Raw genomic sequence first — 26125 nt, 5'->3', positions numbered from 1 at the left:
CCCCTAGAAGGGCCAGCAGCAGCACAGAGTCCTAGTCTCCCATCACAGTGACTAACCCAACCCTGCACCTTTGCACTGGCTTGTCTCCTCTGAATTCTCCCCAGCCATCCTCCTGCTTTCCTGTCTATGGCTGCTTTGATGCTGCAAGACCACATAACCGGACTTACCTGGTGGTCCGGTGTTCTTCTAGTTCTGTGAAGAATACCGTTGGTAGCTTGATAGGGATTGCATTGAATCTATAGATTGCTTTGGATAGTATACTCATTTTCACAATATTGATTCTTCCAATCCATGAACACGATATACTTCTCCATCTATTTGTGTCCTCTTTGATTTCTTTCATCAGTGTTTTATAGTTTTCTATATATAGGTCTTTTGTTTCTTTAGGTAGATATACTCCTAAATATTTTATTCTTTTTGTTGCAATGGTGAATGGTATTGTTTCCTTAATTTCTCTTTCTTTTTTCTCATTGTTAGTGTATAGGAATGCAAGGGATTTCTGTGTGTTAATTTTATATCCTGCAACTTTACTATATTCATTGATTAGCTCTAGTAATTTTCTGGTAGAGTCTGTAGGGTTTTCTATGTAGAGGATCATGTCATCTGAAGTGAGAGTTTCACTTCTTCGTTTCCTATCTGGATTCCTTTTATTTCTTTCTCTGCTCTGATTGCTGTGGCCAAAACTTCCAAAACTATGTTGAATAGTATGGTGAGAGTGGGCACCCTTGTCTTGTTCCTGATTTTAGGGGAAATGCTTTCAATTTTTCACCATTGAGGATAATGTTTGCTGTAAACACGAACTTTAAATAGTATATTATTTTATGTATAGCATAAGAACTTTATAATGATATGTTCTCAGTTTCTCCCTTCCATTCTTTGAGCTGTTGTTGTTATATGTTTTGATTCTACATCTTTATGAGCCATACAATATATTATCATTTTTATTTTAAACAGTCAATTATATTTTAAGGAAATTTTTAAATGAAGAAAATATTTGTATTTATTTGTTTACCAGTTTACCATTTTGATCTCTCCTCTTTCATTTGTGGAAGTCTGTATTTCTCTCTGGTATAATTTTTGTTCTGCCTGAAGAACTTCTCTTAACATTTCTTGTATTATAGGTCTGCTGTAGGTATACCTTGTAGTATAAGTATTTGGTATACCACTTTGTATATTGCTATGTATAGGTCTGATGCAGAAAATGTCTGTTGAATTCTCAAAGCTTTTGTCTTACTGAAATTTTATTTCATGTTCATCCTCAAAAGACTTTTTCCACTTGGCATATTTTTCCTAGAATCTAGGTAACAGTTATTTTCTTTCAGTACTTTAAAGATGCCTTTCCATTGTCTTCTGGATTCCATGGTTGCTGACAGCACATCTTCAATTATGTTTATCTTTGTTCCACTGTAGCAGGGGTCAGTACACTTTTTCTTAAAGGACCAGATAGTAAATAGTTTAGGTATCTGGTCTTTGTTGCAACTACTGAACTTTGGTGTAATGTGAAAGCAGCAATAGACAATATGTAAATGAATGAGCATGGCTGTGTGCTCATAAAACTTTATTTGTGTAGTCATGTGACAGACTCATCTGCTGTAGTTTGTTAAACCCCTCTCTGTAAGAACAAATGTCTTTTTACATGACTCCTTTTAAGGTATTCTTGCTATCATTGTTTTTCTTTTCTTTTTTAAAAAATTTTTATATATCTATTTACTTTTGCCTGTCCTGGGTCTTCAGTGCTGCGCTTGGGCTTTCTCTCGTTGTGGTGCACAAGTTTCTCCCTGTGATGGCTTCTCTTGCAGAACATGGGCTTTGGGTGCAGGGGTTCAGAAGTTGTGGCCCATGGGCTCTAGAGTGTGCAGGCTTTAGTAGTTGTGACACATGGGCATAATTGCCCTGTGGCACATGAAATCTTCCCAGACCAGGGATCGAACCTGTATCCACTGCATTTGCAGATGGATTCTTAACCACTGGACCACCAAGGAAGTCCTGCCACTGTTTTTCAGAATTTTGATTATGATGTTCTTTTGTGTGGCTTTCTCTGTGTTTCTTGGTGTTGGGCTTTGTGGCTTTGGTGGTTTATAGTTTTTAGGACATTTGAAAAAAATTTCGGTCATTATTTGTTTTACCTATTTTTGTCTCTCCCTACTTAGGACTCCAATTGCATGAATGTGTTCCTGCTTAATATTACGCCACGATAGGCATAATTGAGGCTCTGTGTATTCTTTTCCCTGTCCTTTTTCTTTCTGTGCTTCATTTGAGTAACTTCTATGGGTTTGTCATATATAGCTTTTACTATGTTGAGGTATGCTCCTTCTATTCCTGCTTTCTGGAGAGTTTTTATCATAAATGGATATTGAATTTTGTCAAAGGCTTTTTCTGCATCTATTGAGATAATCATTTGGTTTTTATCTTTCAGTTTGTTAATGTGGTATATCACAGGTCAATGTTCAATTAAAATCACCCCTAGATTTACCATTTCATTACTCTTCATTTGTACCCTGGGCCAGCTCTTTATCTTGAATCATTTTTCTTCTACCTGAAGAATATTCTTTAATATTTCCATTAGAGTAGAATTTCTGATGCAAATTCTGTCAGTTTTTGTTTGTTTGAAAACATCTATATTTACTCTTAGTTTTTGAAAGATATTTTGACCAAATATTGAAACTTATATGGCAGATTTTTTTATTGGCCCTTTAAAGATGTCATTTCCTTACTTTCTGACTTTCATTGTTTCTTTGACAAATTTAGCTGCCTCATTGTTGTGCCTCTGAAGGTAATCTGTCATTTCTCCTTTCTGGATGCTTTAAAGATTTTTTTTTTTTTTTTTTTCTGTCTAGCCGTTCAGGAGTTTTACTATGATGTGCTTAGATCTTAGTTTTCTGTTTAGTTTTCTTCTTGGTTTTTATGTTACTTCTTGAGTCTGGGAAAATTCAATTGCTATTTTATTTTCAAACACTGCTTCTTCATTTTCTCTCTTCTTCCAAAACTTTCTAACCTTTGTCTCATATGTCTCTTTTGCTCTTTCCTGTACTTTCCTACCTCTCTGCCCCACTGCTTCACTCTCAATAATTTCTCATGACCTTTTAGTTCACTAATTCTCTTTTCAGTGCCTAATTATACTAAACACATTTAGTATAATGAGAATTTGGGATGATTCTAAGTGGAATTGAGTCCTGTGAGGGCTGGTTCATACATACTCTGATGGTGCAGCCCTACAGGATTCCAACCAGAGCCTAAACTGGGGGCAGCAGTAGTAGTTTCTATGGCTCTTCCATGGGGGAGCCCTATATGCCAGCGTTTGTCCCCCCAGCCCAGAAATTATCTCCATGTTCAGTCTAGTCAAGCCTCTGTGGTAGTGGTGTGTAGTCAATAAATGCTTAATGATTGAAAGAAATTATTTCCTTTACATTTTACCTACTAGACAGAATTAAGAAAGTAATTTAGCCCCGTATTAGAAAAAAACTTCCCAGTTATTAGCATCTTCCTGTAATGAAGGGGGTTGACTTCATAAGTAGTGAGGCATCACAAGAAATGCCCACAAAGAACATTCAAGTTTAAAAATCACTTGTCAAGAGATTGTAGAGATGATTGCAGGTTTGGCATTAATTTGAGCTAGGAAACCTCCAAAAATTTCCCATCTCTTAGTTTCTGTGATTCCAGTTTTTGTTCCAACTGTGATCTTCTCTCTTGTGAGGGTTTTTTGTTTGTTTTGGTTTGGTATTCTTTCATATTTTGTTTGTTGGTTTCTCAGTGTGATCTGAACTGTAGGGTCTCTAGGCCTTCTCACAGGTCTTCCTAAAGAATAGAACATTTTTGTAAAGCAATTATCCTTCAATAAAAAAATTAATTAATTAAAAAAAATAAAGCAGTTAAGAGCACTGACAGTTAAGAACAAGGCTCACTAAAGTAAGCTCATTTTGCAATCTGACTCAGTGAATAATGCATCTTTGCCAATCAAAGATAGCCATAGGTTCTTTTTAGCAGAGTAATTATTCAGATAAGAAACTTTGAGATAATGAATGGAGGAAGATTGACTTGTCTATGTAATGAAAAAGACAAAAAGCAAAGATTGATTTAGTTAATCCAATGGAAGAAATCAACAATTGGAAAGTTTCTTCCACATAGATAAAAGCGGTACCTTGGTCTTTGTTCTCATTTATTTATTCACTCACTCAATCAGTGAATACCTTTTGAAGACATATGCTAAGAAAAGGTATGGCTATGCTTTTCAACATTTCATAAGAGAATTTCATGAAAATTTTCTAGGGCCTTCACCTCTTCTAGAAAAGAATGATGTCTGCTTCTGTTTTACATTTTGTGAAAAAAAGTAAAATACTAAATTTTTTCTTTTAAAATGGGCACCACTGAAGAAGGAGGGCCCTAATGAGTGGACATATGTAAGAGTGACTAAGAATTAGGTGAGCATGCTTGTGGCTGAGGGCAATGTTGAGTAGTCAGCTGGTTATCCCAGCTTCCTTGGTGGTCTTGCCTGTTCCATGTTTTAACTTTTTGTGTCACTAGTTATATGTTGCTATTTCATACTGAGGAAAGACAGCAAGTTAGTCACAGTTATAAAATTAAATAACTTTGAAGATTCATTTCAAATTTATCTATATTGGACTTGAAGTTGCATTCATTGATCAAAAATCTTAGATATAAAAATAAAAATATCAAATTCACAGGAATAATTTTTAAATGGGCAAGATCATTGTATAGAAGACTACAAAGCTCTACATTAAAAAGTACTGGGAGAAATTAAAGAAACAACAACACAAAGATATTCCACTCAAGTTTTCTCTAAACTTATGACTATTTTTTAGTCTATTAATGTAAGTAAAGAGTCTGCATACAGTGCAGGAGACCTTGGTTCTATTTCTGGGTTGGAAAGATTCCCTAGAAAAGGAAATGGCAACCCACTCCAGTATTCTTGCCTGGAACACCCTGTGGACGGAGGAACCTGGCGGGCTACAGTCCACGGCATCGCAAAAAGTCAGACACGACTACGCGACTGACACTCCACTCCAATATGAATAAATAAAATGCAGTTTTATTCAAAGTGTAAAAAAGTCTTTAAATTTCAAAAGCCAATACTAAAAGACAAAATATAGTGATTATTACATATTTAAGTCTCTCCATAACCTCATTATGATCTGAGCAAACTCCTGGAGATCGTGAAAGGCACAGAAGCCTGGCATGCTGCAGTCCATGAGGTCTCAGAGAGTCAGATAAGGCTTAGCGAGAGAACAGCAGCAACAGCAATAACCTCTTTGTGTTATGTAGGGAGAAGCACATACTTTTCAGTCTGAAACAAAGCATAAAGATATTAAAATAAAGCATTTAATTTGTTATGAAAGAAGTATTATCTTCATTCAACACTGAGCTAGCAGTTGAAGCTTTTTCCATATTTTAATATACACAATGACCAAACCAAGAACAATATAATATCATTTTAAGTTATTTGTCAAAAATTATCTTCTCCCTTATGCAGGTTATTCAAAGTAAATTTAAAGGATATCATATGATATGTTGGGCAAGACTGAATGTTACCAAAGATGTTATTAAGTTTGTATTTTGCAGTTTAATATTTGATAAGTTTTAATTTAACATAATCTCTTTACCACATACCATACAAAAATTACAAAGTGATTTTCTAAATTGTTAACACTTCTCAAAAGCTACTTAAACGTGTTTTTTGAAACAAAATTCTGTAAAGCAATTATCCTTCAATAAAAAATTAATCTTTTTTTTAATGGGACATACTAAACTACTGAGATAAGATAGATTTCCCTTTTATTTACAGTTGAGAAAACTGAAGTTTAGAGACATTGAACCATTTGTCCAAGGACAAACAACTAATAGCAGACTCTTATGACAAGTACCGTGCAATTGCACTCATCTCACACGCTAACAAAGTAATGCTCAAAATTCTCCAAGCCAGGCTTCAGCAGTACGTGAAACATGAGCTTCCAGATGTTCAAGCTAGATTTAGAAAAGGCAGAGGAACCAGAGATCAAATTGCCAACATCTGTTGGATCATCAAAAAAGCCAGAGAGTTCCAGAAAAACATCTGCTTATGCTTTATTGACTACGCCAAAGCCTTTGACTGTGTGGATTACGATAAACTCTGGAAAATTCTTAAAGAGATGGGAATACCAGACCACCTTACCTGCCTCCTAAGAAATCTGTATGCAGGTCAAGAAGCAACAGCTAGAACTGGACATGGAACAACAGACTGATTCCAAATAGGAAAAGGAGTACGTCAAGGCTGTATATTGTCACCTTGTTTATTTAACTTATGCAGAATATAAGTACATCATATGAAATACTGGGCTGGATGAAGCACAAGCTGGAATCAAGATTGCCAGGAGAAATATCAATAACCTCATATATGCAGATGATACCACCCTTATGGCAGAAAGTGAAGAAGAACTAAAGAGCCTCTTGATGAAAGTGAAAGAGGAGAGTGAAAAAGTTGGCTTAAAACTCAACATTCAGAAAACTAAGATCATGGCATCTGGTCCCATCACTTAATGGCAAATAGATGGGGAAACAATGGAAACAGTGAGAGACTATTTTGGGGGGCTCCAAAATCACTGCAGATAGTGACTGAAGCCATGAAATTAAAAGACAATTGCTCCTTGGAAGAAAAGCTATGACCAACCTAGATAGCATATTAAAAATCAGAGACATTACTTTGCCAACAAAGGTCCATCTAATCAAAGCTATGGTTTTTCCAGTAGTCATGTATGGATGTGAGAGCTGAACTATAAAGAAAGCTGAGCGCCAAAGAATTAATGCTTTTAAATTGTGGTATTGGAGAAGACTCTTGAGAGTCCCTTGGACTTCAAGCAAATCAATCCAGTCCTTCCTAAAGGAAATCAGTCCTGAATATTCACTGGAAGGACTGATGCTGAAGCTGAAACTCCAATACTTTGACCACTTGATGCAAAGAACCGACTCATTGGGAAAGATCCTGATGCTGGGAAAGATTGAAGGCAGGAGTAGAAAGGGACGATAGAGAATGAGATGGTTGGATGGCATCACCAACTCAATGGACATGAGTTTGAGTAAGCTCCGGGAGTTGGTGATGGACAGGGAAGCTGGCATGCTGCAATCCATTGGGTCGCAAAGAGACACGACTGAGCAACTGAACTGAACTGATGAAATCAGGACCATCTGATTCTAAAATTCATGCTCTTGATCACTTAGCCAGTGTGCGCCTATTCTTACACAGTGGCACTGGGAATTGGAGGAAGAGACACATGAATCGTGTTTCAAGACAAAAATCCACCATCTGTGGTGAGGGCTTCCTGAGACTGAAATTTTTATAAGGGTTAGAAATTATATTAAGATTTCTAGCTGAGAATTCAAAAGGATATAGGCTCCCCAGTGTTCATAGCAACATTATTTACAATTATCAAGGTATGGGAGCAACGTAAGTGTCCATCAACAGGTGAATGGGTGAAGAAGACGTGGTGCATGTGTGTGTGTGGGGGGGGTGTATACATTTCATTGTATATACAGATACACAAGGGATGCTGCTCAGCCATAAAAAAGAATGAAATTTTGTCACTTGTAGCAACATGGATGGATTTGGAGTACATTGTGTTAAGTAAAATAAGTCAGACAGAGAAAGTCAAGTGTATGATATCACTTTTAGGTGGAATCTAAAAAGTAGAACAAACTAGGGCATAAAACAAAAAAGAAGCAGACTCAGAGATATAGAGAACAAACTAGTGGTTACTAGTGGGTGGGGGAAATATAAAAGAAGGGATTTTTAAAAGGAGCTATTATGGAATTATATGAAATCATGTTTGTGAAATTTTGAAAACTGTATAGCACTATAGAATTTAAAGAATCTTTGATTCAAATTTGTAAAAATTTGAATAACAAGACTTCTAATTGAAAGATTCGGGAAAGTAGTGTTACTAAAGTAAAAATAAAGGAACAAACAAATACATATATAAGCAAGAAGGGAATTTCACTTAGGTAAAAAGTTGCCAGAACTGATTTGGCCTTGCTGAGTCATAAGTAACATTAAAACTTTCAGGTAGAGCCATCATATAAACATTTGCTAATATAGGATATAAGTGCTGTTGAAAGTCTGTGCTGAAAATGTAGATTTGGAATCCATCAACAAAGGATAAGTGGTTGAAATGAGACCAGCGGAAGGGAGCTGAGAGAATGAAAACCTGGAGAGGTAAAGCAAAACAAAACATAATCTAAGCCTCAGAAATCATTATTTGTGAGTATTGTATTTTTATGGGAAAAAATTTGAGCAAGGGGGAAAAAACAGCAAAGTAAAAAGTTAAAGGAAATAAAAGTTAAAGGAGAACCAGAACAACACAGAATCCTGAAAACCAAGAGATAGTAAATGTGGCTAAAATTTGCTGTACACCTACCATGGATCAAGTTTGTGCTATTTTTTTCACACAATATCTTATTTAATTTTTATAATAACTCAGGGAGGAAGTACATATATCTCTTTTGACAGATGAAGACACAGAGGCTTAGCTAAGATAAGCCATATGCCCAGAGCTCAGCTGGTAAATCCTAGGGCACAAACTCTAATTCAAGTTTCCCAGACTCCAGGGTTCATTATGTAACCAGTGGTCTCCAGAGTATATAAAGCAAACCACTGTAATGTGGGAAGAAAATGCTAATATTACCATTATCATATCTTATCCTTTAAAAATCCTTTAAAAATTTTTGTGTGTATTTTACAACATGCATACTATATTAGGGTAGCATGAGGCTTCCCTGGTGGCTCAGTAGTAAAGAATCTGCCCCCAATGCAAAAGATGCAGGAGATGTGGGTTCGATCCCTGGGTAAGCAAGATCCCCTAGAGGAGGAAATGGTAACCTACTCCAGTATTGTTGCTGAGAAAATCCCAGAGACAGAGGAACCTGGCAGGCTAAAGTCTGTCAGGTCCCCAAGAGTCAGACACCACTGAATGCCTGAGCACAAGCACATGAGCACATGTGTATCATGCACTCATGATTAATAATTAATAAATTAATAAGTATATATTTATTGGGATACATGCTCAAATAATTTATTATCATGAGGATACAGTAAAAAAAAAAATTGGAGATCATTTATTTAAAGCACTACGCAAATGTGCCTCTGCCCACACTCACACAGGTTGGTATGTTGAATGCCTGTCTGCTTGTTTGACCGTCTCCACAGATCTGTACTCCTGACTTGGTGGTGTTCCTGGCTTGCGCCAATCAGAGACTCAAAGAAAGATTACTGAAGCGTGCAGAGCAACAGGGGCGACCTGATGACAATCTGAAAGCTACCCAAAGGAGACTGATGAACTTCAAGCAGAACGCTGCTCCATTGGTTAAATACTTCCAGGAAAAGGGGCTTATCATGACAGTAAGTCAAATGTACTTTACTTGTCCATTACAAGAACAATCTTTCAGATTTCTAATTATCCTATGTCATCATTTAGAAATCCTTTAACTTAAAAAAAAATACTCTTCTTAGGTGGAGATACAATGAAAAAAAAAATTGGCAATCTTGACCTGATTTGCCCTTATTAAGGCATAACAATAAAAATACTTTCACTTTAATTGATTTTACCAAAAAAAAAAAAAAGATCAATTTTAACCTTGGCTAGAATTCTATCGTCCCCAAATTTTAAAGTATTTTAAAGTAATTTTTTTTATCATTTTAAGTAACATTTGCCCAGTTTCTGAACTCTTCAGTCTTTGAAAACCTAATAAAACTAACTGATCAACTTAAAAATAGAATTGATATGTTAAACTTAAATTGTAAGCTAAACTTTATCATAGTGTACCACATAAAGAAATAAGATTCTGATGGCCCTGTAAAAATGTGTTTGACTTGTCATAAAGAAGTGATATTGTCTCAAAATGGAAGGCATTGCTCTTTCTGCTCCATTATACAATGCAAATATTAATTTTTTCATAGTTTGTTTTGTGAGTAATGATAATGAATGTGCCAAAGAAGGATGAAGCTGAACCACTAGTCTGTACAGCTATTAGAATACAGGGAAGCGGAGGTGAAGTCTCAGCTAAATGTATGATCCCCGCAACATCAGAGGTTCAAGTATGGAACAGAGGAGACAGAGGATCATTGGCCAGCTGAGGCATTTTGCAAAACACACTAAAATCAGTGCAGCTCCAGGGTTCTCCTTGGAGCAAGCAGACCTTGGCAGCACCCTCTCCTCAGCCCTTAGCTCTTTCTCATGGGACCAAAGATTCTTGACTACTGGAGTTACAAGCCCCTGTGAAAATCTGATGAAAGTGACACTCTCAATACAATAAAATGCACATAAGGTGTTTTTCATAAATTTTAGGTAAATCTACTGTGAAGCTCATCCACAGAACTCCTATGACCTAACAATTACTGTGCTAAAAAAATCTCTACTTTAGCCTAAAATGCCCCCAGATTGAAAGAGACAGTCATGACATTTGAATAATAATCCCTTTGCAGTCTTTTTAGCACTATAAAGAAATGTTTTTTAGAATTTGCCCTTTGAGTCAAAGTTGTCATGTCAGAGAATTATAAATCTGATCTGAAAATTGTTCACAATGCCAGAGTTCATCTTATGGTTTAAAAGAGACTTTGAGTGATATGAAAGAATCAAGAAAATCAGAGTGGATGTTTCTCTGGCTCTTTTGTATTGAGGTTGTTGCTTGCTTCTCCTGCAATTACCAATGCTGACTTCTGCACTGTGTCATGAAAATAGAAATTTACCCTGCAGACCAAACCCCAACAGCAAGCTGCAGAGCCAGAGTTTTAATTGATGTTTGCAAGGCTTAAAGTTATTACCGGAATGTCTCTGATTACTCCCTGCTTGTCACGTTCATCATCACAATCAGAGGAGATTTCCCAAATGAATGCAGAGTGGGGATTGTTAATTTACTAATATTTTGCATGGAGGTGAAATGCCATTGCCTCTAATTGAGGGAGTCAATAACAATGCGGATGACAGCCTGTAACCTCCTTGCTAAACCCGGATAAGCTTTAAGATAAACGCCTCTAATTACTGGGAGAAGACTTGCATTGGAAAGTCACCTTTTGAAAATCAGTGAACACAAACACAAGCTAAGTTCTGTGAAACAACTGAAAATTTTGGTTTGACAGAGAAGCCAGTGCTGCATCCTGACGCGTGTGTCCTCCTTCAGAACCCGGACACAGTTCGCTTTTGGAATTAAAATGTAGATTTCTGCTTTTAAAGATAAGTTAAATAATTTAAATGGTCATCCTGATTAATCAAATGCATATTAAGATTTTAATAAAGATCTGAGGTAATAGATTAACTCCAAATATTTCCTTTTCTCTATAGCTTTTCTTTATTTCTACCTACCCCTCCTAATTGATCCATTTATTCATTCAGTAAATATTTATTGAGAATCAGTGGGTGCCAGACTCTCTGTGAGGTGCGCGTGGTGCAAAGCTAAATAGGCAAAAGTTAAGGATCTTTATTTTATCTTCTGACATATTTCAAACTCCTAGTACTATGCCTCTCTGGTACATAGTATGTTGTCAGCAGATGAACAGAGCTTGCAAGTCTATGGGGGATCAGATATTAAGCAATGAGGTTTTAAATTATTTATCTATTTATTAATTTTTTTTTATTTTGGCTGCACTGGGTCTTCGTTTCCGACCAGGCTTTTCTCTAGCTGTGGCAAGCAGGGGTTACTCTCTAGCAGTGGCGTGCGTGTTTCTCATTGTGATGACTTCTCTTGTCACAGAGCTTGGCTCCAGGTGCAAGGTCTCTATAGCTGTGGCACTCGGGCTTAGTTGTTCTGAGTTATGTGGGATCTTCCCAGACCAGGGATTGAATCTATGTTCAATCTCTACTTTAACCACTGGACCACCAGGAAAGTCCCACAGTGGTTTATTAAGTGTGATGACTGTTGCATGGGAGAATGTACAGAATGCCCTCACATACGTCATGGACTACAGAAATTCCCTGTAGTGAGTAGAACAAACTCTCCCCATCCATGAGTAGGATTCATCTGTGATCTTGTATGAGCTTTGTAAAGACCACAGAGGCCACATACCTCTCAGTACAGGTGAGAAACTTTATCTTGGTGCCTCTGTTCCTTCGGGTTTTAAGAGTCTGAAACCCTTCACCTGAAGTCTCAGCTCCACTACCATCTGATAAATTCATGGTGCTTCAGGACCCAGTCTCTGTGTCTAACTTAGAGATGCTGTTATCTGGCACATAATGTTGTAGGGGTGAAATGAGAGAATGCATGCAGCGGTGGTTTGCATGTACCACGTAACCACATTGCCTAGTCCAGGCTCCTGCTGTGTCACCTGCCACCTGTGTGGCCTCATGCAGCTTATTTATCTTCTTTGTGACTCAGTTACCTGACGCATACAGTGGTTATAATCATCATTGTACCTACCTCAGTGTAATTTTGAGGGTAAATGGGTATCAAGTACTTAGAACATTACCAGAAATGTTGCAAGTGAAACAGAAGTGATTGAAATTACCTTGCAATTTTCACATTTCCTCTTTTTTCTTCCTTTCACCTCTAATGCCCATTTTTCAAAACCCCAGTTTTTGGTTTTTTTTTTTACTACTAACAAGTCCGTGCTCTTGAAGGGTTCTCTGTTGCTTTTTCTCCCATAGATTACTGAACCGTGAAAGTGAATGTCATTCAGTCGTGTCTGACTCTTTTCGACCCCATGGATGATACGGTCCATGGAATTCTCCAGGAATACTGGAGTGGGTAGCCTTTCCCTTCTCCAGGGATCTTCCCAACCCAGGGATCAAATCCAGGTCTCCTGCATTGCAGGTGGATTCTTTACCAGCTGAGCCACAAGGGAAGCTCAGATGGATTACTAAAGAAATTCAAAGTGAAAAATTTAGATAAAACTTTTCACCAAGTTCTCTTTTTCTCTTTAAAACTGTCTGTTGTGTGCATGCTAAGTGACTTCAGTGGTATCCAACTCTTTGAGACTCTATGGACTGTAGCCCGCCAGGTTCCTTTGTCCATGGGATTCTCCAGGCAAGAATACTGGAGTGGGTTGCCATGCCCTCCTCCAGGGGGTCTTCCCGACCCAAGGATCAAGCCCGTGTCTCCTGTAGCTCCTGCAATGCAGGCAGATTCTTTATCGCTGAGCCACCAGGAAAGCCCAAAACAGTCTGTTAACCAGTTACAAAGTTGTCCTAGTGTTTTTTTGACTTCTTTATCATCCGTGTAATCAAGCGGTATGATGGCTGTGTCTGAATATGGTAGTTAAATTATAACAGATGTCAACCCATTCTTTTTCTTTTTCACTACAACATTAACTATGTTGGTTGGCAGATTTGACTAAAAAACAAATCCAGTCTGACTGAGGAGAGAACCTAATCGAAATAGCCAGGAAAACAAGCTATTGCCTGAATAATATATCTTACTGCCAGTTCCCATCACATGGACTGCTTCATTTTTATTCTTTTATAATACTTGTCTTATACAGTTATCTGTGCAAGTATGAATTAAATGATAGCAAATCACAGGGCTAATATGTTAGGGGCTTCATAGAACCTTTCAGACAAACTTTTTATTTTTTAACTTACAAGTTATTTAACTTATTTTTTACATACAAGTAGGTTGTATGTAATAGCTCATCACGTCTTTTACAGGTTTTTGCTCCTAATTAAAGATTAGGATGCTGCGAGATCCCGAAGTTTGTCAGATGTTCTTCTTCAAAGCTGTCTCATGACATTTTGGAGCACTTAGACTGTAGCCCACCAGTTTCCTGTGTTCATGGAATTTTCCAGGCAAGAATACTGGAGCAGGCTGCCATTTCCTACAGTGTATATTCCCGACTCAGGGACCAAACCTGTGTCTTTTATGTCTTCTGCATTGGCAGGCGGGTTCTTTACCACTATAACACCTGGGAAGCCCTAATGCAGCTGTATAAAAGTTTCAATAATATGTCTGTTTAGTGATAATTTTTCATCTTAGTTTTATTTTAAAAGCTTAAAAAACTAGTCCTTGTTTTAGTTATCTTCATAAGTTAGTTAGAACCCATTTGAAAGAAATAACTTTAGTTTAAAAAGGTCAACTCTTTGGAAGCTTGATGGACTCTAAAAAATACCTGAGGTTTACTTTTTTTTTTTTTAAGAAAAGGGTCTTTTAAAATGCTTGAAAATTAATAGGGTTGGATGTAATGTTTATGTTATTAGTTTCCAAAATGCATGTATCACTGGATAGTCCACTCAGCTGGAACATCATTCAACTTGTCAGGGAAATGGTTGCACACTCGTGTGCATTGACACTTGTGTGCACTGAACAAATGCTACCTAATATGGGTGACCATTAGTGAAAGTCTGAATTTAGTTTTAGTCTGTTAAGTAAGAAGATGGTCATTTTTCTTCTGGACTTTTTTAATATATAAAGTAGGAAGCAAGAGAAACATAACTTAAAAATGAGAAGTAAACTATAGTCATAGGATGTATGAAGAGGCCTACTAACTAACACTCTGATTAACTGACTGGATCTCTTCAGGCAGGAAAGGCATAGAGTGGAAGATATTAGAACAAGTTTATTTCTTGTTCGCCAACATCAATTTTCCTAGGGAAGCAGACAAGGGGCTAATTATAAGCTATCTTAAGATATAACAAGGTCACATAGGCCAATGATTCCATAATTTCAGTACTAAATAGATCAGAAAAAAAATTTAATGGACTAAGATAAAGATTTTTTTTTAAGACTTCATTATTTTAGGACACTTTTAGTGTTAGTCCCTCAGTCATGTCCAATTCTATGCAACCGCGTGGACTATAGCCAGCCAGGCTCTTCTGTCCATGGAATTCTCTAGTCAAGAATACTGGAGTGGGTTGCCATTCCCTTCTTCAGGGGATCTTTTTAACCAGTAATTGGACCTGGATTTCTCACACTGCAGATTCTTTACCACCAGAGAATCACAAGAACCCTTTTTGGTCGACAGCAAAATTGAGGAGGATACAGGGACTTCTTGTATACCCCCTAAGCCAACACTTGCACAGTCCCCCCAATTATTAATGTCCCTCACTAGAGTGTTGCGTTTGTTATAATTAATGAACCTACATTGATGCATCATAATCACTCAAAGCTCCTATTTTACCTTAAAGTTCGCACTTGGTGTTGTAAATTCGATGGTATTGGACAAATGTATAGTGCCACGTGGGCTTCCGTGGTAGCTCAGTTGGTAAAGAATCCACCTGCCATGCAGGAGACCCCAGTTTGATTCCTGGCTCAGGAAGATCCCCTGGAGAAGGGACAGGCTGCCCACTCCAGTATTCTTGGGCTTCCCTCGTGGCTCAGCTGGTAAAGAATGCACCTGCAACGTGGGAGACTTGGTTTCCATCCCTGGGTTGGGGAGATCCCTGGAGAAGGGAAGGGTTACCCACACCAGTATTCTGGCCTGGAGAATTTAATGGACTGTATGTATAGTCCATGGGGTTGCAAAGAGTAGGACATGACTGAGTGCCTTTCACTTTCATAGTGCCATGTATCCATCATTACAATATCTTACAGAGTATTTTCACTGCCCTTAACTATCTCTGTGCTCTGTTTATTCAACCCTCACCCACTTCCGTCCTCCTAACCTGGCTCCTGGCAACCACTGATCTTTTTACTATCTCTAAGGTTTTACCTTTTCCAGAAGGTCATGAAGTTGAATGTCTTGTAGTATGTAGCCTTTTCAGATTGGTTTCTTTCACTTAGTAATATGCATTTTAGTTTCTTCCATGTCATGTCCAGGCTTGATAGCTCATTTCTTTTGAGCACATCCATTGTCTGAATATACCACAGTTTATCTGTTCATTCATCCGCAGCTTGGTTACTTCCAAATTTCAGCATTTATTAAAAAAAAAAAAAAGCTGCTATACGTATCCATGTGCCAGTATTTGTGTGGACATAAGTTTTCAGTTCATTTTGATAATTACCAGGGAGGTCTTCCCCGGTGACTCAGAGGTTAAAGCGTCTGTCTGCAGTGCAGACCCGGGTTCAATCCCTGAGTCGGGAAGATCCCTGGAGAAAGAAGTGGCAAGCCACTCCAGTATTCTTGCCTGGAGAATCCCATGGTGGAAGGAGCCTGGTAGACTACAGTCCATAGGGTCGCAAAGAGTCAGACAGGACTGAGCGACTTCACTCACTCAGCGAGCGTGACTGCTGGTAAGAGTATGTGTAGTTTTGTAAGAAACCACCAAAGTGTCTCCCAAACTGGTTGCACCATTTTGCGTTCTCACCTGAGAATTCTCCCTGAGACGAGAGTTGTTATTGCTCCACATCCTCAGCAGCATTCAGCGTTGTCAGTGTTCCAGGTTTTGGCCATTTTACTAGGTCTGTAGTGGTATCTTCTTGTTTCAATTTGTATTTCCCAAATTGACGTTTTAAAAATTTTTTCTAAGTGAGGGCATTAGAAAGGGGGGGAAAAATCTATTAATATCATTGTTTGAAAGGGATATTTTTTAGCACAAAAAAATTTAGTAATGATAAAACTCATAAAGTCACTAAAATGGATCTGTTTGGCTATAAGAAAAATTCCCAACATTTGTCTTATTTTTCTCATTTGTTGTAGATTAGGGAACACTTCATCATAAACTGGCATCAGTGCTGGCTTAGAGAACACATCCTTGTCAACATCACACTATTAGTGATTCACCAGACATTGTCCCTGAACCCCCAGATAACCCCTTTGGCACTATGTTTGCTTAATTTGCACCATATGACTTCCTTCAAATTTTACCACTGAAACTATGTAATTCCAGCTCACCAGGCACTCCTAGCCAGAGGGAAAATGGAATAGTACAAGTTAATTTAGACAAAACTGATGAATAATTATTTCTTAATTAACTTCAATTTTCATAGGAATCAATGCTAAATTTAAAATACAAATACACTTATCTCTAGACTTAGTGCACGGCCATTGGTTAATTATCACCGTCTCTATTAGCATCACTGCACGGGGTAGCAAGAAAGAAATCCGAACAGCAAAAACTCTCAGCAGATTCATCAACCCACCTATACATAAGGAAGGCAGTGGAAATACCCAATACCCGTTTACTCAAACAAATCCATTCTCCTAAAATTACTAGGAGGAAAATTCTGTGATTGCATCCCAATGCATGAGGTTGATAAATTTATTCTATGTAATGTAGTGAAGCTACATTTCCTTTACATACCATCACTGATAATATGCTGTCTAAACATTCATTACGTAACCAAAGCCCTCACTGATTCCTCTTTGGTGGATTTAGTAAGACAGAAAATAGTCAGGGAGGAGTTTTCAAAGGTTAATAAATAGGAAAGGCTACTGGGGTTTTCTATAAGATACTTGGGTAATGATGGTGTATATGCTTGGCCCTCTGAATTGTTTTAAATTCAAAATACTTTTAAATCAAGTAGACAGTACCTTGTGGCATGAAACCTGATACTGATATACCTTCAATGTGAAGTACCCCAAAGAAACATGAGAAATATCCATTTTTTACTTGACTTAAGAGCAACTTATAAGGAATCACTCTCTCTGGGCAATTGGCACTTATCAAATTGTACTGTGTATAAAGCTGGCAAGACAGTGCTGTCCTAGAAAAAGTACCATGGCCTACTTTAGGAGGGTACCATCTCTGTGGGTTAGTTAGTGGGACCAATTTAATTTACCTGTTAACCCAAATCTTTGTAACCCTGGCTTTGAAACATCCAGAACTAAATTCCCTAAGTGAATCTGATTACTTTCATAACTTTCATTATTTTGGGCTCTGAAAACTAAAGTACAGTTGTGATACCATTTCATTCTCAGATTTTTTGTATAGAAAGAAAGATTAGAGCACTGGGAGAGAGCTATTTCCTCACAAAGTAGCAACGTAACATCCACACTTCTAGGGCAAATTATGCTGCTTCCTAAACAGCATCAAAACAGAAGGGAGAACAAGCAGATACCGTATTTATATCTAATTCTGTCGTTCTGTCTCAGTAACAAGCAAGCATCCTGACAAAACTTTTCCATACCCAAAGCTCACTCAGTATCAGACCTATTCACACTCCACTGGTAAAGAGCAAGCCAAATGACTCAGGGATTGCAGTTCCTTTCAAAGTGGGAAATTGATGCTGATTAAATGGTGAACCTATTGTCAGGGCCTGATGAGAAGAGCTCTCACACCCACAAATGTGATACTCATGGTGATGTTTCATACAGACGTCTACAGCAAAAATGAGGAGGAACTTAAAGAAGGGACATGGTGCCTGCCCCAAAGGGATACAAGATATTTTTCTGCTGATTTTATTATTACAAATACTCATGAAATAGAGTCCAAAAAACTCTACATATGACTCTTTAATCACTTTAAGTATAAACTAGAGTTTTCACATGATAACCATGAAATAAGTAGTGTGGACAAAATCAAGATAATATTCAAGCAAATACATTTGGAAAATTCACATTAAGAAAATCCCAGTTCCAAGAGCTGTTATTGACAAGTTTACCTAAGACTATTTTAGTTTAAGGCCTGGGGGCTGCCTTATACAATGGTTTGTCTTTATAATTTTTTAATTGAAATAAAGTAGATTGGTAGATAGTTGGTAGCTGAATGTCATGTCATACTAAGAGCTTCCTGGACACTGTTGCTTCAGCCCTTCAGTTCCTGATAAAATATATACATACACACACTTTGAGCTGGTCACTTCTCCAGGAGACACTCTGTGATCAGAATAATAATTATGACAATGGTGTCAGGGAACATTCCACACTTCCAGAATTAAGTCTTAATTTATTTCAATATGTTATACTGACAGTTATAGGGAACATGAATAAGAAAATATTTTTGGTAAAGTTCTTGGATTAAATATGTTTCAGACAAAACTGAAATTGATCAATATTTTTAAATAGAGATAGTACAAGGAGATCCAACCAGTCCATCCTAAAGGAGATCAGTCCTGGGTGTTCATTGGAAGGACTGATGCTGAAGCTGAAACTCCAGTACTTTGGCCACCTCATGTAAAGAGTTGACTTATTGGAAAAGACCCTGATGCTGGGAGGGATTGGGGGCAGGAGGAGAAGGGGACGATAGAGGATGAGATGGTTGGATGGCATCACCAACTCGATGGACATGGGTTTGAGTAAACTCTGGGAGCTAGTGATGGACAGGGAGGCCTGGCGTGCTGCGATTCATGGGGTTGCAAAGAGTTGGACACGACTGAGCAACTGAACTGAACTGAACTGAGTGCTATAGTTAAATTGAAAATGAAAGTGAAAGTGTTAGTGTCTCAGTCATGTGCAACTCTTCGCAACACCAGAGACTGTAGCCTGCCAGGCTCTTCTGTCCATGGAATTCTCCAGGCAAGAATACTGAAGTGGGTAGCCATTCCCTTCTCCAGGAGATCTTCCTGACTCAGGGATCAAACCCATGTCTCCTGCATTGCAGGCTGATTCTTTACCATCTGAGCCACCAGGGAAGCCCCCGTAGTTATATTAAGTGAACAAAAAAAAAAAAGAAGAGGCATTTAAGACTTGCCAGTGAGGAAAATGCAAAAATATATTATGAGTAGATGGGTAGCAGCAGTATAACTATTTAGTATGTGCGTGGTATTATTCAAAGTGCTTCATATATGGTAAGTCATTAATCCTCACCAATCTCCATGAGGCTTATATTACTATTATGTTTATTTTATAAATGAGAAAACTGAAGTACACCAAAATGTAGCTAGCCCAGGATCCGATAAGAGCAGCAGAGCCTCAACCCAGACCCAGAGCACTGACCCCAGAGGCAGCACTTGTGATTGCAATATTGTCCCTTCATTAAAACATGACACTTATGCACTCTGGATCTTGAAGAGAAAGCCCATTACTGCTTTCTCCAGGCATTTATCATTTGATAAGCACTCTGTTCAACAGTAATCTCTTCATTTATGTTTCTCAGAAAAGAATAAATGAGAAAATTTATTCTGTTGGTGCATTACACTTAGAGGTTTTTCAAAAAGTGATCTCACTAGATAACAGATGTAAAATGATTAAGATATTTCATAAAATTGATTAATCTGCACTCACATTACAAGAAGAAAATTTTAGGGGCAATGGCCATTTATTGGGCCTTGTATTTTTGTTTATAGACACTATCCATCATCTTCTGACCTTGCTCAGTTCTGCAATCAAATGTAAAGCCATGCCTGCAGTTCTGCTTCAGGCAAAACTCTATCCTTATCTACTCTGGGTTTCACAATTCATCTTCCCTGTTATGACAGTCCTTTTATAGCCATCCATTCAAACAGTTTTATCCAGAGCCTATTCCATGTCAAACAGAGGGACCACATCAGGCACCATAGGGATACAGAGATGATGTGGAGATAGATCTGCCTTCATGGAATTTGTGTGTAGGCAATAATGTAAACATAAATAAGTTGAATATAGTACAGGAAGACGTGGGTGCCACACACAGAGGTATAATAGACCAGCAAGAGGAAGAGTTGGGGGCAGGGCAGTGACTTCCTCCTGGAAAGACGAAGGAAGGCTTTGCTATAAACATTGGTGCTTGTGGGGTAGGGAAGAGAGCCCAGAAATGGGTAGGAAAGGCATTCTAAGCAAACATGAACAGACACAAGGCAGGTAAGGTATATAAGCAACTATTGAGAATTAGGAAGGGGGACAGAGGCGCTGAGATCAATATAACAAAGGCCCAAAAGTGCTCAGCTTTTAGGGAAGAAGGGGTGAGCTTTCAAGGCCGTGAGCAAGGAAATGGCATAGCTAGAATTACAAGCTGGTAGCTGTGTGTAAATCATTGAATGGAGAAAGCATTTTGAAAGAATTTGATAAGGGCCTGAGCTGAGATGATGATAAAAGCTGTGGGTGCCACAAGCTTTTACTTCTCTATGGGGCAACCATCTGGACCTACAGCTGTCTGGAACCCACTGAAAACATGGGAGTAGCCAAAAAAGTGCTTGTGGAAGAATAGTACTCATAAATCACCTGCAAGAGATGTAAGATACATTTTACCAATTTAACCATTTTGATTTCCTATTTGCATTCTTGGCAAAGTTGAATAGAAAGGAGATGGGAAAAGAAGAGTAATGTATTAAGGACAATGTTTAGCCAAACGATTATAAGATAATGTTAAAATCCAAGCAACGAGACAGCAGAGTCTATTGAATTACCAAGTATTCTTTCCACAAATAGTTGTTTCAAAATAACTCATTGAGTAAATAAATGAATGATTTTGGTAAAAAAAAAAAAATTATAGATACATTTGGAACAATTTATTTTCATGGCAGAGAGCACTATACATTTTACAGATGTGACCCCATGAGTCCCATTGAACCACTGCACAGTAGTCAGTTACCATCAAAAATAAAAGTTTGTATTTTACAGATGTGACCCCATGAGTCCATTAAACCACTGCACAGTAGTCAGTTACCATCAAAAATAAAAGTTTGTACCTGTTAGGGATGTTTTTATTTCAAGTGATAGAATAGTTGAATATCTATGGCTTAAACAAGCGGGTTTATTTAACTTGTGTAAAAATAAGTACAGAGATGGATGATCTAAGCCATGTGTAGTGACTTAATGGTGTCATCAAGGAAACCAAGCTCCATCTTTCCGTTTCACCCTCTTTGATGTGTTTCTTCATTGTAACAAAATGGCTACTGCTGCTAGTCATCAAATCTAGAATTCCAAATAGGACAAAGGGGTTAGGGCAAAAGCCTGGGATAATATCTATTATCCTTCTCTAGGAAAGCAAGAGCTTCCCCATAAATTCCCTCATTTACTCCTACTTTAGTCTCATTTGTCCTAACCCTTTTTCTTTGGGTCACATGATTTCACCTGTCTACAAGAGAGGCTGAAAAATTAATTACTTCACTTCTCAGCCTCTGATGTAGAGGAAAGCAAAGGAACAGAGGACAGATGTTAGATGACCCAACAGACAATAACCACTACAAAGTTTGTATTTTTTTTTAATTCCATTTTCTTGGTTTAAAAAGATATTGGGAAACATGTTTGCTAGGAATTCTTTCCAAAATGGGCAAAGTAGATAGTGTCTGTGCTTAATAATAGCTACTTTTCAGTAAGTACTTTTACTATTTCAGGACCTTTATCTACTTTACATCTAAGTCTAATAACAGACCTTAAAGTTTAATGAAGGAAACAGGTTCAAAGAGGTTCAGGAACGCACTGGAGCTGAGGTTTGAAATAGATCCTGTCTCACAGAGTCCATTTTGTTAATAACAAGGGATTGAGCCAAGAAAAGGGTTAGCCTCCCTCTCAAAACAGAAAAGATATTGATAAAGCCACAGTAATGGGAACCACAAGATGTTAACTGAGAAATCTCATCCTAGGAGAAATGGAGAAGGACTAACATACTAGATCAAGCAAGTGTTGTGCCAGCCCTTTAGCTTTTTTACCTCTTCTAATCTTTACCTGTTTTAATCACTCAACACCATAAGATAGGTATTTAAATTATTTTAAGTGCCTTAGATGTGCCAGGTGTTATCCCTAAATTACCTCATTTCAGGTAAGGACAAGAGCTTGTTGTTCTTTGTTAGATAAACCCTAAATTGTACAAGCTGCTCTGCTCTGCATCTGCCCTTGCTCTGAAAGAGCTCAGGTGGAGAAGGCAGGAGAAAAGGATAAACGAGTAGCCTCGATGCATCTGACCATTGCGATGATGGAAGGTTGCACAGAGGGCTGCAAGGTAGAGTAAATTGCTTCTCCTTTCTCCAGGATTCCTCCTGTGGGACTGAATGAACTCACACCCCCCTGGGACAATCTATGGAGGTTACTCCACGAATTCAAGGAAGTAATCAGACCTTTGGAATTACTAAAAGTCCTTGTCATTACCAAGTTCAGTATTGGAAATGGATATAGATGGACAGAAAAGACTGAATGAAGAGCTGAAAAGCCAGGGAAGGAGTGGGGAAATAAAAGAAATTTTATACTAACCATTCTCATTTCTCATTGATTGCCCCCTCCCTAATTTTGGAATTTAATTGCATACAGTATAAAATAAACTTATAAGTATACTCATTCATCGGTTTCTTTTGGGGCAATTCTTTTGAGACTTCTGGTTAATAGGAGGTAATGGCACCCCACTCCAGTACTCTTGCCTGGAGAATCCCATGGAGGGAGGAGCCTGGTGGGCTACAGTCCATGGGGTCGCAAAGAGTCGGACACGACTGTGACTTCACTCACTCACTCACTCACTCACTCACTCACTCAGATATTAATGAAGACACTGGTTTTTGGTCTTCTGATATTCTGTGAAAGTTGAAAGTGTTAGTCACTCGGTTGTGTCCGACTCTTTGTGGCCCTATGGACTGTAGCCTACCAGGCTCCTATGTTCATGGAATTCTCCAGGCAAGAATACTGGAGTGAGTAGCCATTCCCTTCTCCAGGGGATCTTCCTGACCCAGGGATTGAATGCACATCTCCTGCACTGCAGGCAGATTCTTTACCATCTGAGCCACCAGGGAAGTCCTTCAGATATTCTATATGAAGTCCTTCATATCCTATATGAAGTAGCAAAACAACCCTGAATTGAAAAGGATGTCTGTAGAAAAGAGGCCTGGGTATGTGTAGGTTGTTAGCCTGACCCTTCACTGTCTCTTCAGGGACAAATTAGCAGGGACTGTACAGCCAGAGCAGTAGCAGATATACAGAGGGTGCTTTAAAATCGTTATTGAATTAATGCTTTAATTTATGAGTTGTGTTGAATGAATTAGTTCTAATAAGTTTAGTGTGACCAAGACCTTGTTTAGACTTCTTTCATTTGGATTGGATTAGTAGTTTTTCAGCAGTGTTTTAAACTGGGGCGTTCAAAAATTCATGCTTTCCTCTGTGGTCTGGCCTCTAACCATCACCAATTCACAGGTTATTTGAAAATGTCAGCAACCTTGAGAGATTTCTCAGAAAATACCAAGGAGTATTGCTTCAATTTCTACACTTGCTGTCAAATTCAGGATCAAGGAAGAGAAAAATAAACACTGGATTTTTTTTTTTAAGAATCTTGTTTCTTCCCTGAAAATTTAGTTTGAACATATCAAGATTGTTGTGAAATATAACTTTTTCTTCTATCCTGAAACTTCTGCTTAAAAATCTCAGTGCAGACACCACCATCACTTGATACATACTTGATAGTGTTTATTTTTAGTGTTTTTACCAGGGCTTTAGAGTTCATATGTTCATGATAAACTCATTCCAACAGAAGTCCCAAGAGATTACATGATCCCTTACAACTGACATGATCCCTTATAACTGAATTCAGTAGGAATTTCCAACTAAACCCTCTCTGTCTCAGAAGATAGCGTAGTCCTCCTGGCTGTGTTAGCAATGTCGGATGTCTGCAGCTTTCTTCTGACTGCCTTTCCCTTTCATCAATTCCATCTGAATTCCTAAAACACTGAAATTTGTTATTAGCAATATCAAGTAACTAATCCCCTAAAACTGCATGAATAGACAGTTCTGTCACGGCACTTGCTCTACTCCATTTTCTGTGAAGTGATAGCTCTACTTTAAAATTGGAAGAGAAGAAAGAATTTAGGAAACTTCAGTTGGCTCAATTATTGTGTCTCACTTGTTGTTGCTCACAGACTGCATTCTCTTGAGCTGCAGGCTGTTGCCCAAGCTCTTCCCTCTCCCTTCAGTCCTGCCCAGCTCCGCCTCTCTGCCTTGACCTGGCTGGACTGTCACTCTTGAGATGGCTTCCTCGGGGAAACCACTCTGTCTGGGTCAGATGCCCCCGTGAGCTCCCCAACACCACATTTGATCTCTATCATGACTGTTACTACACTATTTTATAATTCTACTTCTCCTTTCTTCTTTGTCTTTTTACTGTTGTCTTCAATATTTTATTTCTAGTGCCTAAGTTGGAGTCCCTAAGTCCATGAATGGGAGGAGAGGAAGCAAAAACGAAGCCAAAAAGTATCTTTCAGCTTGAAAACCTTTTTTCACATCTTGCAGTTAATCCTATGTTATATCTTTCAAGAATTCTGCAAGCATTCCCTGGAGGTTCTGTGGTTCAGACTCTGTGCTGTCACTGCCAGGGGCCTGAGTTCGATCCCTGGTCAGGGAACTAAAATCCCACAAGACATGTGGCCAACAAAAAAATGAAAAGAATTCTAATATTTATGATGCCTGAAGTATGCTTTGTTTTTAAGTGTTAAGTCTCTTGATTCAAAATTTAGCTTTTAAATTGCACATCCGATTTCATTTTTTTCTTTTCCACGCTCTGATAAGGTAAATTAGAATTCCTCAAATAATGCAAATTTCAGAAAGAATATGCAATTTATGAAACGAAAGTTCCATGATGGAAAGTATTTTAAGTGATTTCTTTACCACTAATATCCCAAACTCCTAGAACATTACCTGGCATGTAGTAGATGTTCAATATTTACTGACTGAAGCATAGATTTAAACCAATACCCTAATCACATCCTAGACAGGAGACACAAACAGAAAAAATAAACATGGCCAGCCAAGTGAAAGTAGTGTTTATCAAAGGAGAAAACAAGGACAGTGATTAAAAACTCAGGGGCAACCCCATCATGGTTGTAGGGCTTTAGCCAGCTCTTGGCCTGGTACAAGTTATGGAAACTCTCAGGTCCTTGGTTATGACCCTGGAAAAGTAAATTTCATATTATGTACCTTCTAGGTTCATTGTGAAGATTGAATGAAAAAAGGTAATTAAAGCATTCAATACAGTGCCCCGCACAGAGAAAGCACTAATTAGGCATGACTATTGGTGGTGCTAGTGGTAAAGAACCCAGCTGCCAATGCAGGAGACGTAAGAGATGTGGGTTCAATCCCTGGGTTGGGAAGATCCACTGGCAGAGAGCATAGCAATCCAGTGCAGTATTCTTGCCTGGAGAATCCCACGGACAGAGGAGCCTGTAGGGCTTCAGTCCATAGGGTCATAAAGACTCAGACATTACTGAAGCTACTTAGCATGCACTCATTATTATTATTTGGAAAGTATTGCCTCCCAACTGGCCAGACGTATTATTAATGCTATAGCAACCACATGTCCTGTGTTACTTTCTCATCTTCTTTTATTATATCAGATTTATGAAAAAATAGAAATTCCTCTAATCCAGTGACATTTTTTAAAGGTGGCTGTTGCAGCTCCTATGAAATGATGAACTGAAAAAATTGAACCCAGCTGAACAGTCTCAAAGAAGC

General features: G+C 38.1%; 1 protein-coding gene across 2 annotated transcripts in view; it reads left to right on the top strand.

Moving 5' to 3' along the window:
• Positions 1–26125, top strand: part of AK5 (adenylate kinase 5) — a 260255-nt gene that overhangs the window by 45847 nt on the left and 188283 nt on the right. For both annotated transcript variants that reach the window (XM_070467898.1, XM_070467897.1), the window contains exon 6: positions 9191–9382. In XM_070467898.1, coding sequence (XP_070323999.1) covers positions 9191–9382 — 192 coding nt within the window. The remainder of the gene's footprint in view (positions 1–9190; positions 9383–26125) is intronic.

The sequence above is a fragment of the Odocoileus virginianus genome, chromosome 5, assembly GCF_023699985.2.
Source record: "Odocoileus virginianus isolate 20LAN1187 ecotype Illinois chromosome 5, Ovbor_1.2, whole genome shotgun sequence".
NCBI lineage: Eukaryota > Metazoa > Chordata > Mammalia > Artiodactyla > Cervidae > Odocoileus > Odocoileus virginianus.
Note: the sequence above shows the minus strand (reverse complement) of the source record. Positions and strands in the feature narration are given on the sequence as shown.